Source organism: Sus scrofa, chromosome 9 (genome assembly GCF_054392235.1).
Source record: "Sus scrofa isolate SSC_HxYL_T2T_F1_AM1 chromosome 9, Sscrofa_HxYL_maternal_Yorkshire_Landrace_v2.0, whole genome shotgun sequence".
Classification (NCBI taxonomy): Eukaryota; Metazoa; Chordata; class Mammalia; order Artiodactyla; family Suidae; genus Sus; species Sus scrofa.
Window position 1 is genome coordinate 19,827,456 of NC_139391.1, and position 25,366 is coordinate 19,852,821.

Genomic DNA, 25,366 nt, shown 5'->3' on the forward strand with positions numbered 1-25,366 from the left:
AGACAAAAGACAAAAAAAAAAAAAAAAAAAAAAGTTCCACCAGAAATGCGATTGGAGTTCCCGTTATGGGTCAGCAGGTTAAGAACTCAACACAGTGTCCGTGAGATGAGGGTTTGATCCCTCGCCTTGCTCAGTGGCTTAAAGATCTGGCATTGCCGTGAGCTTCAGTGTAGGTCGCAGATGCGGTTCAGATCCCACATTGCTGTGGTTGTAGCGTAGGCCAGCAGCTGCAGCTCTGATTCAACCTCTAGCCTAGGGAATTTGCATATGTCACAGGTGCGGCCCTAAAAATCAAAAAGAAAAAAGAAACGAGATTGGAATGATTAAAACATTCAATTACTTCAAATGAGAGTAAGAAAAATACTGGTTCTATATATATAGGCATGTATAGGTTAGAGTAATGAAGAGGTTCATTTTCTATTCTCCAGATATCAGATCAGACCAGACCCCAGACCTAAGAAACTCTTGTTTATAAACCGCAGGCATTCTCGTTCCAACTCTGTTAGTGGTGGGAACAGATGGGTCTCGGCCCCTCTTCTGGCCACTCCACATCAGGGGAGGGCTCTCCCCTTCCCTCCTTTTACCCCCCCTTGCCCTACTCACCAAAGTTGCCATTGGTCGCTGCTTCTGCCTTGGCGCTGGAGCCTCAGGTCATCGCCTGCCAAAGACTTGTCATTTGCTGACTTTCACGTTCTTCGGGATGTTTTTCAGTATCTGTTGTGTCCCTGGGTCTGCAGTCATAGAAAGATGTGGAAGAGAAGATTTTACACTCTGCCTTCAGAGTTTTCCTTGAAGAGGGGATGCAGTTACGCCAGTACAAAGCAAATGAGGGCTGAGGGCCTCCTGCCTAGCTCCCTGGTCCCCCTGCCAGAGCCTTTATTTGCTCCAAACTGTTGAGAGACCAGGTCTGCGGATCTCCTTCCCTGTAGCCTAAGATCCTTGAGATTCCTGCTTTGGCTGACATGGTCTCTAAAGAAAATTTTCCCTTTGGAACAATGTCTTAAACGGCAGTTCTATTCCACAGCAGTAGTGCAATACTCCTGTTTCATTACAGGTTAAGTTAGACGGGGGTCTGTGGACCTGTCCAGAAATCTAGCAACCGCACTTGTCGACATCATTTGTATGGGAAGATACTTTCTTACTTCCAAGTAATTATCCTTCAGATGTTATAAATACAGAGCATCTAATGGGGACATACAACAGAGATGTTATCATACAGCACGAGTATCTGACAATCCTCAGACCTGCAGTGGTACAGAGCCTGCCTGCTGCACGTTTCTCACTTCATTCAGTCTTTGCTCCGATGTTACCTTCCTCCAAAACGCTTTCTCTGAGCACCCTATCGAAATTAGAGAACTCTAGTTTTTCTTTACACACACTACCTCCTGAAAGATTACTCACTGGCGCCCCCACCAGCATGTACATGCCTTAAGGGCAGGCGTTTTCCCCCCTTACCTGGCAATATTCCAAGCGCCTTAAATAGTGTCATGCACATCAAAAGAGCTTGATGATGATTTGTTGAATAAAAAAATGAACAAACTGGGAGCTCCCGCTGTGGCACAGTGGGTTAAGAATCCGACTGCAGTGTCGAGAGTTCAATCCCTGGCCTGGCACAGTGAGTTAAAGGATCCTCTGTTGCCACTGCTGCGGCTCAGATTCAGTCCCTAGCCTGGGAACTTCCATATGCCGTGGGTGCAGCTGCAAAAGAAAAGAAAAGCAAGAACAAACTGGGCTCATTTATGCTGCTTAATTTCTCCCCACTCTCTAAGGAGCCTTCTTGTCACTACATCTTTCCTTAAACAGGAGTATTGATTATATAATCTCTCAGCATCTCTCAAGGCCCCCAATTTTAAGATCCTTTGCTCTCCATTTTGACCTTTATGGTATAAGACAATCTGGACAGGATGGAGAATCCTGCACTCCTCTGTCTCTGTTCTCCCTTCTTGCTCTGAGCCCAACAGAACACGCACACTTTCACAGCACATCTCCTCCTCTCTCATCTCCTCACTCCGTAACACGTGCCAAGAATAGTGGAAATTTAGACAGATGGAGTCGGAGGTACAGGATGCTCCTCAAGTAGATCATGAAATCCCTTTACATTTGTGTTGTGGCATCCGAAGTTGCGTGATAATGAAGGGTAAACAGCTGCATAGGCACTAAAGTGTTGCAAATTCTCCCTTTGGAAAGACAGTCCTTTAAAAATATAAATCTTCATGAGATATCTTAAACTAATTCACATGAAAATGTTAGTAAACTGTGGAGCATTTCTTCTAACTGGAGGTACTCGATGCTTAAGAATGTACCTTGAGGAATTCCGTGGTGGGGCAGCAGGTTAAGAATCTGGTGTTGTCACTGCTGTGGTGCAGATGCGATCCCTGGTGGGGAATGAGGACACAGCCAAAAAAAGTGGGGGGGGGGGAGAATGTACCTTGAAAATTTAGGAAAAATGCATTGAAAGGAGAGGTGAGGATCATGGAAAATAAAATTATAACGTCATAGTTTTCACCCAGAATCTTAAGGCATCTAATTTTCCTTTTAAAGAACAGTATGACATCAACCTAGAAGATGTTAGAAAGAGAATCATCAGAGAAACTCTGTTGCAACTGGACCAAAAGAAGGAATGGGCCACAGAGGTATACCTCAATTTTCTTTTCCTTTTCTTTCTTTTTTTTTTTCTGAGAGTAGATTTTTATTCTTCTCACACAGGAATTTCAAAATTTCAGCTGAAATATAGTTAATGGACAATATTATGTTAGTCTCGGGTATACTGCGTTGTGATTTGACATTTGCATACACGGTGAAATGATCACCGTGGCAAGTCTAGCAACCACCTGTGCCCATACACAGTGATTCCAATACGATTGACTGTATTCCTTATGCTGTACATTACATCCCTATGGCTTATCTATTTTATAATTGGAAGCCTGTACCTCTTAATACCCTTTACCCACACCCTGCCAAGCCCCTTCCACTCTGTACTGCAATCTTCTTAAAAGACAAAATAAAAATTTCCCCCCATTTCTTTCTTGTGTTATATAATAATGGTCAGGGACCTGGGTTCTGAAGTTAGGCAATGTAGCTTAGATCACAGTCCTACCACTTAATGGGTGTATAAACTGAATTTATACCTGACTTTTTGGGGTTTCGGTTTCCTCATCTATAAAAAGGAGACAATACTAATACTTACCTTTAAAGAATGGTGTGAGGATTGAATGAGATGTTTTAAGTAGCACAGCGCTGCATAAAGAACAAGAACAAAAGCTCGGTAAATTAACACTCAGTTATTTTTAAGGGTGATCATAATAGCTATGACAAATTATTAAATTTTGGATGAATTATAGATGAAATATAATTTGTCTAAAAAATACTTTCAGACACATCTAAACCTAAGAGAGTACTCTTTACATTGCTGCAGCTCTAAAAATTGTGGCTATGAAAAAATTTGAGCTGTCATTTCCAACTTATGTTTTTGTCCCAAATATCTGCCACTTTCGTTTTCACCCTCCTTTCCTTTTCTCTAGACCATCTCCTAAATCAGTGAGGTCCCTGCTGGGATTATCTCTTTAGCTGGAACATTCTTTCTCCAGAGTCATAAATGTCTGGTATTTTCTAAAGTTCTTCACTGAATTTCAGTTGCTATTGTTTGTTCTTTCAGCATTGCTATTCTAGTGCCTGATTTTTACTGATTTACACCAATACAGAGGATATGGAGCACAAACCTATCTATGGTTTTTGTCTGCCCATGCGATTCAGCCCCATTGTGACTGAATATGATTAAATGGTGAAATCAACAATTAAATGATCTGATCACAGTTAAGATGATTAAATGCTTATGTATATCAAATATGCTCCCAGGGTGTACTTTCAATATATAATGAAGACTATTCCCAATATTGTTCCTAGCCTTTTACATTTAAGTCTCTCAACAGTCCTATGAGGCGGAGACTTACTAATAAGAATAGAGGCACAGAGAAACTATGACTTGCCCAGAGCATGTGGCAGAATTGAGATTTAAGAAGTCTTTTTCAGATCATTACACTATACATTTTCTTTTCTCTACATAATGCCGAATACCCACACATATGAATGAATTATCCTCATTTTATCTGGCTATCTTATCATGGATTTAATTTCCTAAAATCTGCTTTTGTGCAACCTGGGCTGCATATTGGAGTCACCTGAGAAATTTGTTTAACCAAGGTGAGTCCTGGGTCTCCACCCACAGAAATGCTCATATAATTGGCCTGAGATGTTGCCTGGGCTTTTGGATTTTCAAAGTATCTGGGAGAGTCTAATGTTTAGCCAAAGCTGAAAACACTGCTCCATTGTTAGTGAATTAAGCCTTCAGTCAACTAAATTCAATTATGAGTTACTTCCTACTTTTGTTCAAACAAAATTCTATGTTCAAGTAAACTTTAGACTTATTAGTTGAAGCTGAATTATAAGAAAGTATAAGGAAAGAAATGGAGGTTCACACTTAGTTTAATTCACGACTTAAAGAAAAATGTATTGCAAATCTTCCAATTCTAAAGGCTTACACGAATTCACCCTTAAAATATTTTTTAAATTATTTCAGTCTATGTTTATGAGGCAGAAGATCTTTCTTAATTTCTCTTCTTCTGGTTGTGTCCTTTAGTTACTAAGTTTGTAGCCTGGTATTCATATAAAAGTACCTCACAGATACTTTTTATGATCTATTATCCACTATAAAATTCCTTCTGGTAAAACTGTAAATATCCAAGTAACTGAAAATGAATTTACATTTTATGAACCTACTGATGAAATAAATCTTTTCCCATTTGCTTCCTCTAAAGTAACTTTCTCCAGGAGACTCCCTATAACCTGTTACTCTGAAACTATTTGTCACTAGGACTGTAAATACATATATTGTTATTACTGACATGCAGTAATCTTTCAAATTAAAAAGGTAGTAATATAATTTGTTCGTGCTTTTGCCGCATGTTGAATTATGTCTGTGACCATAAACTTGGGGAATGTTTGATCACTGCAGTTTAGACATCTTAATTGTGGAGCAGATCACTTAGTGACTGATTCCACCATGGCAGTCAGATTCAGTTACAATCGAGGCCAAATTGAACGGACAACCATTGTTCAGTTCTCTAAATCATCTGTGTTATGCAATGTAAATGGGCAAAGACAATACTATAGGATAGTACAGAAAGAACAACTGCACCAAAAGTTCTTGGTATGTTTCCAAAGTTATTGCAAAACATAATTTTAAATGCTCAGGTAAATTGGTTGTGTATTTTCATCACTAAAACTGTGAATTGTTATGTGGTAGCTCTTCTTTGATACAGAATTTTCCTTTTTCTATTTTTTTTTTTTTTTTAAGAATGCTTTAAGGTTCATTGACAAGGGCAGCTATCGAGAGATCTGGGAAAATGACTGGCTCAAAAAAGAGGTAAGTGAAATTTTTAGAAACAAAAATGATTCCTTCTTTCTCATTTTTTTTGAATGGGAAATACTTTTATTTATGAGCTGAAATCATGGGAAAAGCATGGAACTGTGACTGGCTAAGTTACACTGAAATTCAAGAGGAGTCCAAGCTGTTACCCAACAAACACCATAAATAATTCCTATAATAATCAAAAATCATTTCTGGTGTCACAATTCATACAATACACTCAAGTGTGCAAAGTATCCTTGTGTCCTAAAACTGATCTGGTCTTCCTCTGGACCCTACTTCCCCTTTGGTGATGGGAGCAAGGCTAAAGAATCATTTTAACCTCATTCTCTACTGTTTTCAATTGCCTTTTTGGGAGGGCATGGTCTCCTTTGGATAAATATCCAGTCTGTCTGTTAGATTTCTTTTTCTCCACCTACTACTTGTCTCCAAGATGGACCCTTGATGTATAGGCAGTTGGGGCTTATATGACCTCTGGTGGGATGTGTTACTAGAGAGGGCTTGAATCTATGAGGTTGCCTCTGGATTCTTGTTCCTCTGCCTTTCTGCTATGGAAGAAGTGCTTTGGTCTGTTTTCTGCACTGGTGACCTCTGAAATAGATAGCTCTGGCCTTTTGGACATTGTGTTGCAGCCAATGCCAAACCCATGGTCACGGCCATTTTGCCTGTGGTCAAGAGGTCCCTGTCCACTGCGATCTCTATATGCATTCCAGCTTGGTCATCAGGCTCCCTTCACACCTCCTCTTGGAGAACATGCAAGGACTAGGGAATCCAGTGTGCTGCCTTAGACTCAGCTGTCCACCTGTCGCTATGCTCCAGTGCTGCAAAACTGCTTTTATTGGATGTGGTCATGTGAGCTTTGTTATGAGGAACTGCTCTGTTATCCTTGCATCATACATATGGGTCTCTCTGCCTTTACCTTCTTCCCTCCTTACCCTCACCTGTCTGGAAAACTTTAACATTTCCTCTGGGCATGTACTTTGATGATTATATTCCTTGTGAATCATTTTGTAACTTTCCCAGGAAGTCTTGGGTGCTTCTTCCCCAGTGTTCTTTTATTTCATTGTAACTACTGTTAAAATAATTTGAAATTGTCTGTTTATGCATAGGAATCTTGGATTAAACAGGTAGGTCATCTTTGGTCTAAATGTTGCAAGAGTGTTGCAGAGGATGTACACAACTCAATACTTTGAAATAACCTTTACTTTCAGATGAGAAGCCACCCAACCTATGCTTAGATGCCATCTATGAAAAAACAAAACACCTCACTACATTAAAAATACTGAAGTAATATCGATGTATATCATTTTAGTTTCAGATATACAACATAGTGATTCACTATTTTTATATGCTGCAAAATCATCACCATGAGAAGACTAGTTATCATTTGTCACCATACAAAATTATTATGGTGTTTTTGACTATATTCCCTCGGCTGTACATTACATCACCATGACTTCTTTATCTTGTAACTAGATGTTGGTACCTCTTACTAACCACTTTCACCTATTTCACTCATCCCTCCACCTGGCTTCCCCTCTGGCAACCACCAATTTGTTCTCTGTATCTATGAGTCTGTTTTTGTTTTGAAAAACTCACTATCTTTTGAGAGAATTCACTTCAAACTACACATAGCTCTTGTTAGCAAGTTGTTTTTATGTGATTCTCAAATGCACATCTTTAGCACCAATTTGTACATGACCTTAGCTCTGCATGATTTTTGTTTGCCTGCTGAGTATTTCCACATGGATGTCCCAAAGGTACTTCAAACTCAACATATCTAAAACATAATTCATTGCATTTCTCCTTAGATTTTCTTTTCCTGAACTTTATTTTTCATCATCTGCTCAGACACCCAAGGTAAAAATGTCACCATCTTTTCCATTTTCCTTGCCCCTATGTAACTGAATAGAGTTGCTAAGTCTAGGAAACAAAATAATTTAAAAATGAATATGCTGTCTATGATATTGACAATCATCTTGAAATTGCCTTTATAAAGTCATGGTGAATAGGAATCCATACTGTTTCCAAAGCTAATCAAGACGAATCTTCAATTTTAAAAAATAAGTATTAATTTTAAAGACTGAAGGGAGGGAGGAGTTCCCGTCATGGCGCAGCGGAAACGAATCTGACTGGGACCCATGAGGTTGTGGGTTCCATCCCTGGCCTTGCTCAGTGGGTTAAGGATCTGGCGTTGCCCTGAGCTGTGGTGTAGGTTGCAGACGCTGCTTGGATCCTGTGTTGCTGTGGCTGTGGTATAGGCTGGCAGCTATAGCTCCAATTTGACCCCTAGCCTGGGAACCTCTGTATGCCATGGGTGCAGCCCTAAAAAAAAAAAAAGACTGAAGGTAGGGAGTTCCTGTTGTGGCTAGTATCTATGAGGACTCAGGTTTGATCCCTGGCCTCACTCAGTGGGTTAAGGATCCAGCATTGCCATGAGTTGTGGTGTAGGTGGCAGATGCTGCTGGGATCTGACATTGCTGTGGCTGTGGTCTAGGCTGGCGGATTTGACCCCTAGCCTGGGAACCTCCATATGCTGTAGGTATGGCCCTAAAAAGTCAAAACAAAACAAAACAAAACCTCAAGGTGAACTAAATAATTATAGAATATTAAGGAGGAATTTTGTTCTGATACTTTTATTAAATACAACAGTATGAGCCTAGTGATAATTTAACAATTCAAGTCTTAAATTTTATGAGATATCATGGACATCACATTCAGAGAAAATGACTACAAAAATTAATGTCTGACTGATAGGAAGGCTATTTGGTGCCTTGGTCCTTCCTACTAAAGCCACAAATTAAATTTTGTTTTATTTTTTACTTCTCATAATTCAGTGGAAACAAAAGATAGAAAAAAAATGTCAAGTTTAATTGAATCATGAGCAAAAAGAACTTACTAATGAAGAACAAATCATTTTAAGGGAATTCAATATATTTAGGTTCTCATTTCAATAAATATTCATTTTGCTATTATTAAATTTACTGACAAAATTAATTAAAACCATTTCTGGTTATAAGTCCTGTCATAAGAATTGAAAATTGCCTGGAAATAGAACAATGTGTATTAATTAATTTCTTTGAGAAAGGTTTAGAATGATTTACAAGGCATATTTAATGATGGAACTCACCCTGAATATTTCTCTGTTTAACTGTCTTTCAACAATTACCAAAAATTTAGATCTCTGGAAAGGATATGAGATAGCCTGTTTATAACTTTAACTATCTGGTTTTATTTAGCATGCTTATTAGGAAAATGAAGAAAATTCAAATTTCCAAATAACCTAGACTAATTTAACAAATGGAAGGCAGAGAATACAGGACAAAAGGATTCAAAGAGGTTAGCATTGGAGCTCCAAATGTGAGGAGGCAGAAATCTAAGCTAGACCTTGCAGGGGAAATTTTCAAGAAAATGCATTTCATTCAAGATCCTAGGCCCCTGGCTTATGAGAGCTTTAACTATATTTTTCCCAGTTTCTTAAGTACGTTTCTTGTGTGCTTGGGGAGAAGAAGCAAGGGCAGAGAGGGAAAAGTGGGCTTCTACTTCCTTCTTTTCAGTTTCTTCCCCAGATATCTAAAGATATTTATATGGCTATAAAAAAGAATCCGTTTGGGGAGTTCCTGTTGTGCTTCAGCAGGTTAGGAACCCAACTAGTATCCATGATGACACAGATTCAATACCTGACCCCACTCAGTGGGTTAAGGATCTGGCATTGCCCACGAGCTACGGGTAGGTCGAAGGTGAGGCCTGGACCCCACATTGCTGTGGCTGTGTCATGGACTGGCAGCTGCAGCTCCAATTCAACCCCTAGCCTGGGAACTTCCATATGTAGCCAGTGTGCCCCTAAAACAGGCAGGGGGGTGGGGTGGGGGGACTAGTTATCATTTCTCTAACATTTCAAAAGGCTGGGAAGGAGACAGCAATTGAGGAGAACCTTAGTACTAAAGGGGTAGTGATGTCACAGGATAGCTGTAGCTTGACAGATTGGACTTAACTCCCAGGAAGGGCCCTCATTCCCAGCTTGGGAAGGAGACGCAGAGCTGGGTGTGCTGCCTCCCAAGTACGCCAAGCTCTTAAGTCAGACATCTCCCAACCTTCAATTAATAACCTTTCTGTTCACAACTTCCAACTGTAATTTCTTTCTCATCCTTTGACATTTGAAAATTATGAACTTTTCCTTAAGGTATTTAGACTTCTAATCAAGCTGTTCATCTCTTAAAAATATGAGATCCTAAAGCTTTGTAATGTAGTGTTATGGACTTAAACATTTCTGTGAAATTGTTCAAGGCTGGTAAATAATACATGCTTTTCTTTCCATCTCTAAGCCATAAGTAATATTTGAGCCTTTTCTATGGCACTGGTACTGTTTTATATTACAATTTTTTGTATATTTGTTCACTGGATTATAAATTCTTTTGAGGGAAGGAGCCATTTTTTTATCCAATTTTGGATTCAAATCCTTCTACCTTTTAGCACAGAACCTTGCCCATAGTAAGAATTCAAGCATTTAATAAATGGCTTATGTGACAGAGATATGCATGTGGTCGTATGTTGAATGCTTCCAGACTCCAAAATACAATAATTTCAGCTACAAATCAGGAATGTTAATCATCTCTTTCCAGGTGCTCATCTCAGTTATCCTCTCGGCAGCTTCTGACGAGAGATAATCTAAATCCCTGTGCCTTTCTTATTTCATCATATTCCCTTGAGACACATTCATTTTTCCAGTTTATCTTTCTACCATCCCCACCAACCTATTACTTTATATTTTATGCCTTTACTTCTAATTCTTCTATTGTCCTGAATTCTCCCCATGAGAACCTCTCAATCCAGCACCTGTATAACTCATGCTGTTTTGGGAAGGCCAGAGAGATAAGTTGAGGGTTCTATGTAGTAACATTCTTCTACATATTCTTCTTTAGACAATCAAGCCTTCTTTAGACAAATGTTACCAAAATGCATTTCTTTTCCTTTTTTCGTCTTTTTAGGGCCATGCCCACAGCATATGGAAATTCTCAGGCTAGGGGTCTAATCGTAGCTGCAGCTCCTGGCCTACACCACAGCCACGGTAACACAGGATCCAAGCCCCATCTGCGACCTACACCACAGCTCATGGCAACGCTGGATCCTTAATGCACTAAGTGAGGCCAGGGATGAAACCTGCATCCTCATGGATACTAGCCGCGTTCGTTACCACTCAGCCACAATTGGAACTCCCAAAATGCATTTCTTAAAGATTGATGGGAAGTCTATCAATAGAACCAGCAAATTTTGTTCATATCTGAGTTAGCCACATTCTTTTAGTAAAAGTTACTTAAGCCTACCATATCTATGAATGACCTTCCATCACCTGCAAGATAAAAACCAAGATAAAAACCTGCGTTATTTGGCTCCCCTATTTGTCCAGTTCCTTACTTACTTCTCCCCACTCCCCATTTTGTATCTATCCACACCAAAATAATGGTACCTTTATATATGCGGCTCCTTCTGCTTAAAATATATCCCCTCTTATCTCGGCTAGAGGACCCCTACTTGGCCTTCAAGATCCAAAATAGATGTCATCTCTTCTATTAATTCTCCCTACCCCCTCACACCTGGCAGACACACTGTGAACCTCTGTCTCCTCCCACAGTACCTGGACGGCTTCCATTATGACTTTTTTTTTAGGGCCTCACCTACAGCATATGGGAGTTCACAGGCTAGGGGTCAAATTGGAGCTGTAGCTGCCAGCCTACACCACAGCCACAGCAATGCCAGATCCGAGCAGTGTCTGCAACCTACACCACAGTCTATGGGAACGCCCGATCCTTTAACCCGCTGAGCAAGGCCAGGGATCAAACCCACATCCTCATGGATACTAGTTGGGGTCTTAACCTGCTGAGCCCTGAGAGAAACTCCCCATTATGATTTTATCACACTATTTTCTGTTTTTATCACTCCCTTTCCCACTAAACTAAAAGAGATGCTTGAAGGTTACTGTGTCCTGTTAATCCTTTGTTCCCAACGTGTACTATAGTTTTTGACACATTGTAAGCATACAATCACATGAATGAATGAATAATATTTCATCAATATGATATTTCTTAGAATGACTCCAGCGCTCAGAATATCATTCTTTTATAGAGGCTGATAGAAAGGGCTCCTAGGCCTATACTTTGTTTTTAATACCATAAAATAGATTTTTTTTCCAGTGTCATTAGTTTTCATTGTGTTTTTTATAATTGACCTTAGAGCTTCATTTAGCTATTAATGCTATAGTGATAAATAAATTAGTCTTATTTTCTTGTTTAGCTCTGCCTCTAGCTCATATAAATCCAGTGATGTTTTTGAAGAGTAAAAAAGAACAATTCCTGCCATTCAATAATAACTGCCTAATCATGCAACCAAGTTCTGCAAGTGATCTGGAAAAAAGTCCCACCCATTCTTTCTTAGAGTGAACATAGTAATAAATAATACAGGATAGATCTTCCCCTCAGGCAAATGCACTTTTAAAAGTTGAATTTCTTAGAAGACGAGGTAAACTGAAGTGAGTAAGTACTAACAGCCATTCTCTTTATCTGAGGATAGATTGCAACTCACAGGAAAGAAGTGGAAGAACTAGAACATGCTATTCATGAACTGGAAGGAGAAAATTTGGTGCTTATTGATCAGCTATTCAACTGTAGACTTGTGGATCTCAAAATACCCAGGTGAAAGTCATTGCATATCTAGAAAATATTTTTTAAACATTTGTATTCGTAGAGTTTTTAAGATGATAATTCTTAAGATGATAGTGTAAATTTTGACTTGCTTTTTCTAACAGTACACTGGAATCATAATAACAAACACTTAACATGAATGTTACAACGGCTGTCCTTCAGAAGCTTCTAGTCCGGCATGGGGAATGGGCATAAAAATAAATGCATAACAGTATAGCGGAGGATGGGGTGAGAAGCCAGTACACAGGAGGAAGTGGTCAACTTTGAGGGCGCTTCCTGGAGATGTTCTGGGCTTCTGGTTACCTTGTGGATCATAGAATGGTTACCTTTGATAGTTAATGAAGGCATCAAACCAGGCAAAGAAAATAGCCTAGTATTCCAAGTTACTTTTATTCCTGCTTAAGAGAAACCAAATGTGTGCATGGCTTTGTTATTACTTTTTCTTTCCTGACAAAAGTAGTCTTGATATACCTGTCTTGATGGAAAACTAGAGCCCTGGAACATGGAATTAAAACTCAAAGTGGCATTCATAATTTGGACAAGTAGAAACAAGAAATAATCTAAATAGTAACATGTTTAGGAAGATAGAGGAATTAAATCACATAAATGTAGCATGTACACATGCAAGACTGGAGAGAAACATCTGGGTCTGGGCAGAGAAGTTCAACATAGAAGGGCCAGAAAAAAATTTCCACCTGAGTAGTTCTGTTGTATGTGTGGGCTGGAAAAACTGCTATTTGAGACATAATAAAGTGTTCGTTGTTGGCAAACTTCCTAATGTGTTCCAGGAAGGGTAGAGACAGGTGAGCTGTGGGGGTTTTGCTTGCTAAGTGATGGGTGGGAGGACATAAGACTGGAGAAATTGGGAGAGAGTGCAATTACTTTACCGCTCTGGAGTGGCTGGACGCCTGTATTTCCAATCTCTGGCGCTGACGTCCTTGAGGGCTCCACTGTCCACCCCCCAGCTCCACATTCCTGGCTGCCCCCTACCCCTCAGCTCCTGCTTCTGCCTAATCTCTGCCAGCTGGTGCTGAGCTGGTGCTGAACCTTCTAGCCATAGCTCTGCCTATGGTCCACTGTGCTCTTTTCTTTTCTGAGAGCTGCCCTGTAAACCTCCAACCTCACTTCCTGCTTTGGCTCATTCAGTTTAGTGCACCTAATTTGGTGATGATGTGGATGTTGAGTGCCAATTATAACAAAGGACAGTTCTTTCATTGGCCAGAGAGAGCTTGGCAAGGACAGGAAGGGCGATGAGAAACTTTTAAAGGGGTTTTCATGTGTCATAGGCAATTTACCCCTATCCTCTGTCTTCCCCACAGAAATCTTCAGTAAACTCCGCATTGTTCATCACCGCTTTCTGGGCTGGCTTTCTTTAGTGAGAGACACAAATGCTAGTTTTGCTTTGGAGTTGGGAGAGATGAAATCAAAATCTGTCCAAGGAAAATGAAATAGCCCGAGTGACATTTATGAGAACGGGGTTAGGCACCAGTATTTGCTTCCGGGGCACTCTGAACTCTTCCTTTGTAACTAGCATTTCTCACCCTAGTGATTACTTATGTAACATCTGCTTCCTTTCTGGACTGTAAACTCCTTGAGACAATTGTGTCGGACATTTTAGAAAGACCTGCTTAAAGAAACAGAGATATGTGTAAACTCTCAATTATCTGTTACATTGCTTATCTAGAAGGAAAAATTGAGCGTATTCAGGAGCTTTTACTACACCCATTTTCAAGTCAAAACAACACATACTGTGTAATTTATGCTAAATGCCCTTCCACCTCTTCCTTGAGAACTCAGGCCTATGTGTTCTAGTAGGGTGTTGAGAAATAGACATGAACTGTACTCAGGAAATATATAAAAAGTTCTCTATTTTCCTTTTGGATGAAGAATGAGATATTCAAGCTAACAGAGTTACTATATTTCCCATCCAGAGCTCCCCAAACTTTTTCCCTCTGTGACTTCCATAGAACATCATAGAATTTTTTTGATACATCAGATGAGGTGAATAAGCCAGAGGTGACCGCTCAAATCTATCTAACACTAATTTCACATGATAACATCCTTTAAAATATTTTCTATATCATTAAATATCAAGTGCTGCTGCCCTATGGTGGTACAAAAGCGACAATAAACTAGTAATTAAGAGAGAAGCCAGACTTATGAAGGTTACGGCATTTACTAAGATCTTAGTTATTCAAAATGGTAAAACTGGGAAAGAAGAGAACTCTGAGGCCTCAGGCTTGTTTACCTGCCTTAGACTTGATACCAGAGTTTCATGTGAGACTAAGCTTTACTAAGTCTTAAGAAGGTTTTAAGGTAGATTGTATGCAGTTACTTTTTTGCCAGAGCTTTAAACATCTCAGATAACACTGTGTTTGTGTTCTTAAAGCAACTGACTGTACATCTGGTTGCTGAGTTGCCAAGGATGAAGTGTTGTTTGCACATCTGCAAGGGTCAATTGCTTCATGCTGTCTTCAGGCAAACTTCATAGAAATGCTGTATGGAGCTTTCAAAATATCGTGTCTTCTGACTGAAAATTCCATGGGCAGAGCTGCAGAAGCAGATGCACAAGTCACCAGTCTTGCAGCTTCAACTCGTCACTCAGTGAAAGCCAGAACCTAGATGTCGTCTTGGATTCCTACTGCTCACTGTCTTTATCTTTTTCTCTTGATATCAAATACATCTCATGCAGTCCTCTTTCATTCCTCATCTGCATTCCTGCAATAGTGACTTAACTGGTGTCATGATCACTCTCATTTCTGGCATTTAAGTGTGTTTTTCCCTGATCATGGAATGCCCTTCCCTCACCCCAAACTCTTCCTTGGCAAACAGCCCCTGATGTTTTAAGATTCAACTCAGGTTTCATCTCCTCCTGGAAACATTTTCTTACCTCCTAAAGCTAAATCAGGTGCTTCTTCTCTGCCCCACTGCACTCCTCACACTATGCTAATTACTCATCATTGCAGAAGCCATTACCATAAGCCTGTCTGCCACCTCACTGGGCCTGATGCTCCTCTTTTTCGTCTATGTGTCTCCAGCACCCAGCTGAGAAACAGGTACCAGTGAGCAGGTGGTACAATATTTGTTGGCTGACAGACTACTTTTCTTATTTGTATTTAGGCGACTATACCTTACCCAAGCTGTTGGACAGGAAGTGCCACCTGAAGAAATGCCTTTGGAGTTGCCAGAAACATCTATAGGTATTATTTTATTGTAATTCTTTTAATTTAACAAACACTTATTGAGTTTCTATTACAGACAGGCACCTCGTATCCAAGAGCTATTCAGGGAATAGATACATGCCAGCTCCACCATATTATCTTATTCTTGCAGAGCTCTCCTAACCCTTCTCCTTTCTCTAGACCTATTTTCAAGTCAAAGTCACTATGTATCACAGTGAATTAAATAGATACTGGTGGAGAGGGAAGGGATGATGTCTATACTGGTGGGGTTTGAGTTCTACTTTATCCAGCCAACCGAAACGTCAACACACACATGTTCTCATGTGATTATTGTAACTTATTAGCTAACAGAAGGAAATACAACTTATATACAGTTTCTAATAATGGGACTCTCACTTTCGTACCTAGATTCTACATAATTCTCAAATTCATCTCCTTCAGGAGATTCTCAAAGTTCTTTCAAGTTAAAAGTGTGACAAAGCAGGTATTGCATTTTTATTTTTATCTGTCCCCAAATTGTACATAATTTCTTTGCATTCATCCCAGAAAAGTCACAGTTGCAGCCTGTAGAAGTAAAAAGTAGAGATCTAATAAGCTTATCACTTGGGAGCAGTTCTTTACCTCTTGGTCATGAGGACAGCAGCAGGTATAGCGAGCAGCTGAAGACAGATGAAGAAGAGAGCTCAAGTATAGCATTTGGAGCCTCTGATATCAAATACTTACTGTATGAGGATGAGCAGGATTTCAAGGTAAGATTCATAAGAGAACAACTTTGACTGCTAAGAGTATATGTTGTCTCATTAGTTAATGGAGAAAATTAACTTAAAAATATGGATACTGAAAAATTCTATTTGCCTTTATTAGTAAAATTTGCTAACCATTTGCATCTCTCTCTAGATGCTATTTTCACTCCTACCATTGCCCAACTTGCTACCTATAGTCAATTACAGACTCCACTACAAACTCTATTAGTCATATACTGTGTAGATACAGTCATATATCTAATGCTATATAACAAATTACCTAACATCCAATGTAACTTTATCTGGAGGTAGTGGCTTTCAAAGGTAATTAAGGTTATATGAGGCCATAAAGATGGGCTCTAATCTGATAGGACTAAGACTTTATAATAAGAGGCTTTACCTTGTGAGGACACTGTGGGAAGAGAGCCATCTGCAATCCAGGAAGAGGACTCTCCCCAGAACCCAATCATGCTGGCTCTCTAATCCTGGACTTCCTGGCCTCCAGATCTGAGAAGTTCTGCAGCTTCAGCCACTCAGCCTATGGTATTTTGCTATGGCAGCTCAGTGAGACTAATACCATATATGACTTCAGAATCCTCCTGCAGATGGTTCTTAAATATGTGGCAGAATTTCATCAATTCACTTTTCTCCTAGCTCACATTTATTGTAGCTCTATAATTATATATGTTAAAGGCTAGATCCAGTTATATGCATTTGAGAAATAAAACATTGCCTTCCTTTTTCATTCTTTGATTCTTCTAAATTAATAAATGTTTACTGATAACCCCACAACATGCCAGGTACTGCTTAGGTGCTCTAGAATTTGAGGAGAATGGGGAAAAAATGAAGTCTCAAAGATGCCTGTATGTCAGGACCTAACCTAAGTCACATACGCACTAGTAGAAAACCGGTAAGAAGATGATTAATTACTGTACAAGAGGGATGTACCATCTGTATCTGTCTCCCTCACCAATCTGTGAGCTTAACATTGTGCGCCAGCACTCAGCACTTGGTACACAGCCTGGTACATAGTGCGCACTCAGGAAAAGTTTGTCAAAGGGTTGAAGGAATTCAAAAGACGGAGTTATGTCTGGAGAGGCTTCCAAGAAGAAGGCATGCTGGGTAGGGGTAGAGCTTTTCAACCTAGTTTGGGGTTGACTATGAGATTTTATATAAATTAGACTTCTAATTCTGTTTGTTGACATTGTAAACTATATTTTGTTTGGCAGAATGTGGTTAAGTTTTATCTATACAGTAGTCAAAGATCCTGTGCTATGTGCAAAACTCACGTAGATTTGCTCAATATTAAGATATTTAGGGAGTTCTTGCTGTTGTGCAGGGGGCTAAAAATCCGACGGCAGCAGCACAGGTCACTGCAGAAATGCAGGTGCGATCCCTGGTCCAGGGTGTTAAAGGATCCAGTGTAGGTCACAACTGTGGCCTGGACTCAGTGTCTGGCTGGGGAACTTCCATAGGCTGTGGGTGCAGCCATTAAAAAAAAAAAAAAAAAAAGATATTTATAGTCAAGGATGTTTGCTGATCTTTCCTTTTGTTCTTGCACAATATAGAAAACTCTGCTGTGGTTATATCCTGACCAGCAGGGGGCTATATAAATACAGCCAGTACTTTTCTTTTTCCAGTTACAAAGATTGCAGAGGATATATCTTCTTTGGGTGAGCTTGTCTACCATGCCCCACTGGGCATAAAAGTTTACTGAGCATTTTTTTTTATGTTATACAGCATTCAGGCAATTGGGAGGGCAACAAAATTTGTCAGGTAAAGGCCAATAATAGTAAATAAAACATGATCTATGAAGGCTGGTAACTTGTTGAATAACCTCTCCTATTCTCCTCTGTGTCTGTTCATCACAGGATTATGTAAACCTGGGCCCTCTGGAAGTGAAGCTCATGACTGTGGAGAGCAAGAAAAAGCCCATCCATTTCCAAGAAAAGGAAATTCCAGTCAAATTCTATGAAGATGTCAGGAGCCCAGAAAGCCACATCACATATAAAATGATGAAGTCTTTTCTCTAAGACGGAAAGCTGCAAAGTAAAAACAACTTCCTATGCATTTTCTTTGGGAACTGAGGTATATCAGTTGCCCATTTTATTTACGCTTTGGTCCATTTTTAAAGCAACTGTTATTTCTAAAGATCCTAATTACATTTAAAGTCCTAGTTCTGAGTATTCAGCTGCTCATTTACCTGTGTGGCATGAGAGACGAGAATGAAAGTACCCTATATATTTCCATATTCAAGTATTTGGGAGCATGACAGTGGGTCAAAATGGTCTCTGAGGTTGCTTATCACTTAAAAATTTATAGACTAATATAGGATTCCAATGTGAAAGAGTTCACTTAGAAATTTTCTGAGAAAAATTTAGAGGTTTGCGTTGTATTGACTACACGTCCTTCCCCTGAGTGTGCTGAATGATGGACAGCCAGTCCACAATTCAAGTCTACTCTTCTTTAAATTAATTCTATTTTTAATTCTATTAATTCTATTTTTTTTTTACAAGAAACACCTTTTAAATATAAGGCCAAAGATAGACTGAAAGAAAATTTACCACACAAACATTAACCAAAAGGAAGGTGGTGTGACTAAACTATTAGAAAAAGTAGAGTTTGAGGTACGAAGGGTTAAGAAAAGTAAAGAGAAAATGAAGCAAAATATGTCATAATACTAAGCACATTAATTCATCTGGATAAAAATTCTAAGTAATAATATAATCTCAAAATACATAAACAAAATTAACCAAACTAAAAAGCAATAGGGTAAACCTTATGTATATTTTACCACAATATAAAATGAAAAAAGACATAAACAAATTCACAGACTTGAAGATCTTACCATGTCTTTCTCAATGACTGATAGACCCATCCTTGGAAAAAAAAAAAAGAAAGAAAAAAGTTATTAAGGATATAAAAAGTTGAACAACTGTAGAATACACATACTTTTCAAGTGTACATAAAATACTTACAAAAATAGACTGTAGCTGGGCCATAAAGTAAGTGGCAACAAATATTCAAAAGGTTGAAAATCATGGAACACGTGATTCTCTGACCACAGTAAAAAATAACTAAAAACAATACCAACCAACCAACCAAACAAACAAAAAAGCCCTTTCAAGTACACAAGATACTTTTGAAAAACCAATGGGTAAAAAAAGAATCATAAGGAAAACGTACTTTGAATTATAACGAAAAATAGGGTGTTAAAACCTGTGGGATCCAGCTAATGTAACTTTAAGGGAAATTTATAACTTTAAGTTCATGCATTAAAAAGAAAGGTTGAAAATTCAATCATCTAAGCTTTTATCTCAAGAATCTAGAAAAACAGCAAAAATAAACCTAAAGAAATTAGAAGAAAGGAAATGAGTAGAAATTAATAGAAAGTTGACATGTAGGAGTTCTCATTGTGGCGCAGTGGTTAACGAATCCGACTAGGAACCATGAGGTTGCAGGTTCAATCCTTGGCCTTGCTCAGTGGGTTAAGGATCCGGCGTTGCTGTGAGCTGTGGTGTAGGTCGCAGATGCGGCTCGGGATACCACTTGCTGTGACTCTGGCATAGGCCTGTGGCTACAGCTCCAATTAGACCCCTAGCCTGGGAACCTCCATATGCCACAGGTGCGGCCCTAGAAAAGGAAAAAAAAAAAAAAAAATTGACATGTAAAAAAGAAAAATCAATAAAACCAAAAGCTGTTTCTTTGAAGAGTTAATTAAAACTGATTAACTCCTAGTAAGACTAATTAAAAAAGAGAGAAAACAAAAAAGAGACATCACTATAGATTTTACAGATACTATTAAAAAGATAATAAGAAGAAATAAAGGGGAAAAAACTTTCCCCCCAAATTTGACAATTTAGATAAAATATTTCTTGGAAAACCATTTCTGAAAAAATAAGAATAAAAATTCTGAATAATCTTAGACCTCTTAAAAAATCAAATCTATATTAAAAAAATTTAAAGCTAGCTGGTTAGCTTCACTGGTGAATTTTTCCAAACATTCAAAAAAGATATAATACCAAACATACACAAACTCAAAGAAGAAAAAAGAAACATGTCCAAATCATTTCTATGAAGTCAGTGTAATTCTAATATCAAAACCTGTAAATACCATTATAGGAAAAGAAAATTAAATGTCAGTATCTCTCATGAATAGAGATGCAAAAATCATTCACAAAATATTAGCTTATTGGGAGTTCCCGTCGTGGCACAGTGGTTAACGAATCCGACTAGGAACCATGAGGTTGCAGGTTCAATCCCTGGCCTTGCTCAGTGGGTTAAGGATCCGGCATTGCCATGAGCTGTGGTGTAGGTCGCAGATGCGGCTCAGATCCCTCGTTGCTGTGGTTCTGATGTAGGCCGGTGGCTATGGCTCTTATTCGACCCCTAGCCTGGGAACCTCCATATGCCCCGGGAGCGGCCCAAGAAATGGCAAAAAGACCAAAAGAAAAAAAAAAGAAAAGAAAAATTAGCTTATTAAACTTAGCAACATATAGTAATATGTACTATTTCATAAATAAAGAATGTAAGGTTGGTTTAGTATTAAAAAATCAGAGTGGAAACATGAATATGATCAGTGGATTATATCAATACTGGTTGTGACACTACTATAATCTTGAAAAAAGTGCTAATTTTGTGGGAAACTGAGTAAAGAGTACATGCAATCTGTCTGAATTATTTTGTACAACTGCATGTGAATCTACAATTATCTCGAAATAATCAAGGGTATAATGAACAGAACATAGACAGTACTCATATGATTATCTTATAGATGTAGCATTTGATAAAATTCAAACTGTGATAAAAATCCATAAATGAATGATAAAGCTCTTAGCAAACAAGGAGTATCTTTTAAAAAAAAAAAAATCTATAGCTAGGAGTTCCCATGGCCTAGCAGAAATTAATTTGACTAGCATTCATGAGGATGCAGGTTTGACCCCTCACTCAGAGGGTTAAGGACCCAGCATTGCCGTGAGCTGTGGTGTAGGTCGCAGACATGGCTTGGATCCTGGGTTGCTGTGGCTGTGGTGTAGGCCAGCAGCCATAGCTTCAACTCGACCTCTATCTAGCCTGGGAACCTCCATACACTGTGGGTGTACTAAAGAAAAAATCTATAGCTAACATTATACTTAACAGTGAAATAGTAAACATTTCCACATTGAGGTCAGAAACAAGACACTTATATTCATCATCACACTCCACAACATTGACAAGTAGTGTGATCTTTGCAGAAATCAAGTGATTGAAAATGTGTAGTGTTCTAATCAGTCCAGTAAAGGCAAGAAAAATTAAGAGCATAGAGAGTAGAAAGAAAGCATAGAGAGTAGAAAGAAAGAAGCAAACCATCTTACTTATAGATGCCAAGGTTTTGTTTGTAGATAATCCAAAGTAATCTACAAACTACTAGAATTTACAAGTGAATTTAGCAAGGTCACAGAGTGAATATCTGATGTATTTCTTTATACTAACAACAAACAATTGGGAAAAATAACATTTATAATAGCATCGAAAACATCAAATATCATGGAATGCATGTAATGACATATAAGCAAAATTTGTATGCAGAAGACTAAAACATTGTTGAAAGAAATTAAAGAAGACTTAAATAAAATAGAGGGATACACCATTATCATGAATTAGAAGATTCCAAATAATTAAGATATCAGTTCTTTCCAACTTGATCTATAGACTCAGTGCAATCCAAATCAAAATTCCAGCATTTTGTAAAAATTAGCAAGTTATTTCTAACATTATTATGAACATCTATAACCTAGGCAAAAGACCTATGACAATCTTGAAGAAAAACAACAAAATTGGAGAACTTAGCACTATCAAACTTAATATAGCAAGACTTAATACAACATTTCTGTAACTAAGTGCACTATTGGCCCAGGGATGAAGATGTTCCAATGGAACAGAATAAAGAGTCCAGAAACAAACCTACACTTTTTTTTTTTTTTTTTTTTTTTGCTTTTTAGGGCCACACTCGCGGCACACAGAAGTTCCCAGGGTAGGGGTTAAATCGGAGCTTCAGCTTCCAGCCTACACCACAACCAAGCAACACCAGATCTGAGCCAAGTGTGTGACCTACACTATAGCTCACGGCAACACCAGATCCTTTACCCCCTGAGCAAGGCCAGGGATCAAATTGGCAACCTCATGGTTCCCAGTCAGATTCATTTCTGCTGCGCCACAACAGGAACTCCAAGCCTACACATTTTCTCTTTGTTTTTTTGTTGTTTTGTTTTGAGCTGTGTATACATGTTATTTTATTAATGATTTTTATTTTTTCCATTAACTACACATTTTCAATCACTTGATTTCTGCAAAGATGCCACTATTGGGGGGGAGGGGCAGGCAGGAGTTCATGGTCTTTTTGATAATAAATGATGCTGAACTGGTGAGTATGCAGATTCAATTCCTGGCCTCGCTCAGTGGGTCGCCACAAGCTGTGGTGTAGGTCGCAGACATGGCTCAGATCCCTGTTGCTGTGGCTGTGGTGTAGGCCGGTGGCTATAGCTCTGATTGGATCCCTAACCTGGGAACTTCCATATGCCGTGGGTGCAGCCCTAAAAAGACCAAAAAAAAAAAAAAAATGATGAGACAACTGTATGTCTGTATGGAAAAAAACGAACCTTGACTCCTACCCTCTATACCACATACAAAAATCAACTTAAAGTGATCAGAGACAAATATGAAAGATAAAACAATAAATATTTTAGTAGTAATTATAAGAATATCTTCATGTACCTCTGTGCACATCCAATAGATTCTCTAAGCCTATGCTTGAAATTTTAAACTACATCTGCTATGTGGATAAATGTAGATTTGATAGTGTTCCTCCTGGCCCCACTGAGCCTACTGTTCCCTATATCATTCGACTTCCTGGAAAAAATGTCATAAAAATAACCACAGAAAGATTGATAAACAGCATCTTTAAAAACTTAACATGTCTTTTCATTAAAAGACACCATTAACAGAGACAAAAGGCAAGACACATACTGGGAGACTGTATCTCCTACACATATAGCTAACAAAAAAATATATCCAAAGTATATAAAGAACTTGTACAAATCAGAAGAAAGACTTATATAGGCACATCACAGAAGAGTATACCCAAATGACTAATAAGCATAAAAAGGAGATCAACATTATTGATCAGGGGAGTTCCCTGGTGGCCTAGCAGGTTAAGGATTCAGCACTGTCACTACTATGGCTTGAGTGACTGTATATATATAGATAGATAGATAGATAGATAGATAGATAGATAGATAGATAGATAGATAGATAGGGAGAGAGGGCTCCAATTCAATTCCTAGCCTGGGAACCTCCATATGCCATGGGGGTGGCCCTAAAAAAAATTCCCCTGAATAACCATATTCCAGTCCATTCTACAACGTGACAATGTGAATGGCAGCAAGAGTGTTTTTCCTGACAGGAAGGCAGAATAGTTTGTTAGGACAATCTTTCAAAGGACAACAGCAACAGAAAGGCTCTTGGCAAAGTTAATAACAATATAGAGTGAACTTGCCAATTTTCTTTTTAAGAAAGAAAGGTAAACTGTTGATAAGATTTATCTATACTTTTCTTGGATAGAGAAGAACAACTTACTGACTTTCCACTGGGACAAAGTAAAGAGTCTCCGGAACCAACAAATACAGCCAATGTGACAGCTCACTGGTTTCGGTAGGTCAGCAGAAAGTGACATTGTTTTTCTCTCACACTTGGAAAGTTCAGACCATGAGGTTATTAAAACAAGCCAGGCATAACATGGTAGGATTTCAACATTAATTTGTTAGTTGTGGCAGTTTCTCCTTCACAATGTGAATTTGAATCAGAAGAAAATATCAAATGACTAAAAGTCCTATTTGCTGCCAAGATGTCCAAAAAGGCATTCCCCAAGAAGGGGAAGAATGTTTCTTTCCTCTGTTACCATCATTCTGTGTTTATAATCTGCAGATACCAGTATCTCTAAAACAAGTCTTCAGGAATTTCCTTAACAACCCAGCTTCTTAACAGCCTAGCTGCTAACTTTGTTCGATGACTACATTACAAAGCAAATCTCAATATAATCACTGTACTGCTATGAACTTTCTATCAGTGTCACTTAATCAACAAAGCAGTTATCAAACAAGTCTTTGCAGCCAGGCACTATATGTAGGGCATTAGGGAAGCAAAATAAAGCTAGCCCTTTCCTCAAGATGCTCACATTTCAGTAAAAGTGCCTGATGAGTCAAGGAGCCTCTCTTGGCTTGGTGTAACCTGCTTTCACTCTTAAACTAACAGAAGAGAAGGAAGAAAGGAAAGCAGGAGATGGCAGAACAGGATATCCTAGGTGATGTTGTGGTTTCATTTAGCTCAAAATATACTATTTTTAGCACCTTTAACAATAGGTTTGGGAAAGAAACTTAAGAGGAGTTTAGGAGGATTTTACATAGGTTTCAGCTCTCAGAATAACCAAGCATGTGAATTTTATATTTGTTATGCAAGCCTGGGGAAGTAGGGATGGGGTGTTGGCAGCTATATCATCAGGCTGGGAAGTTGCTTATTGTGGCCCAGGAAGGAGATATATTGGAAGAAATGAAGAAAGGTAAAGAGACAGGATAGAGTATGGGAAACACACTCTGTGCAGTGAGGCTGCCTGCCTGCCTTGAATCTTGGGCAGTTACTTCACCTCCTTCAAGCCTGGTTTCCTCATCTGTATTACACGGACCTAATTCTCATATTACAGGATTGATTCAAGGATTAAAGAGAGTGTGTGCAACCTGTACACGGTAGAAATGCAATACATGGCAGGGGAAATGATAACTGATATTTAACAGTAATCTCTGAGAGAGAGGCCTAAGGTGTCTGCTTGCCTTTGCAGTACATTCACTCGAAGGTGCATAGAGTGACTGTGTCTGATCCCTCACAGGCTGTGAGGCCCTGACAGCTCTGATGACAGCTGGGCCTGGCGTGCTTTTACCACTCTGCCTTGGTCTTGCTCCTGAACCAAACTTGGGTCCACTCACCTGTGTGCAGTAAAGCCAATGTACTGACATGAGGTTGTGAAAAGTGCAGCCTTCATTGCAAGTCCAAGCAAGAAGAATGGGCAGCCAATGCTCAAAAGACCCGGATTTCCTGATGATTTTCAGGGAAAGGTTTTCAAAGAGAAGATGAGGGAGAAGGTAGAGGGGTGTGTGATCATCTTGTGGACATTTTCTGACTGGTTGATGGTGAGGTCATTGGGAGCGAACGTCATCAACCTTCTGGTTCCAACCCGTCTGGGATCTAGGTACTTGTGGTCAACTTGCAGTGAACATCAGTATCTGCAAA

General features: G+C 39.0%; 1 protein-coding gene across 14 annotated transcripts in view; it reads left to right on the plus strand.

Annotated features, from left to right (window-relative positions):
- CCDC83 (coiled-coil domain containing 83) overlaps positions 1 to 18,224 on the plus strand; it is a 46,535-nt gene extending 28,311 nt beyond the window's left edge. For all 14 annotated transcript variants that reach the window (XM_084975562.1, XM_084975565.1, XM_021062606.2 and 11 more), the window contains 6 exons: positions 2,542 to 2,633; positions 5,354 to 5,422; positions 11,993 to 12,114; positions 15,244 to 15,323; positions 15,852 to 16,054; positions 17,920 to 18,224. In XM_084975562.1, the coding sequence (XP_084831688.1) occupies positions 2,542 to 2,633; positions 5,354 to 5,422; positions 11,993 to 12,114; positions 15,244 to 15,323; positions 15,852 to 16,054; positions 17,920 to 18,081 (728 nt within the window). In that variant the 3' untranslated portion in view covers positions 18,082 to 18,224. The remainder of the gene's footprint in view (positions 1 to 2,541; positions 2,634 to 5,353; positions 5,423 to 11,992; positions 12,115 to 15,243; positions 15,324 to 15,851; positions 16,055 to 17,919) is intronic.
- The last annotated feature ends 7,142 nt before the right edge of the window (positions 18,225 to 25,366 follow it).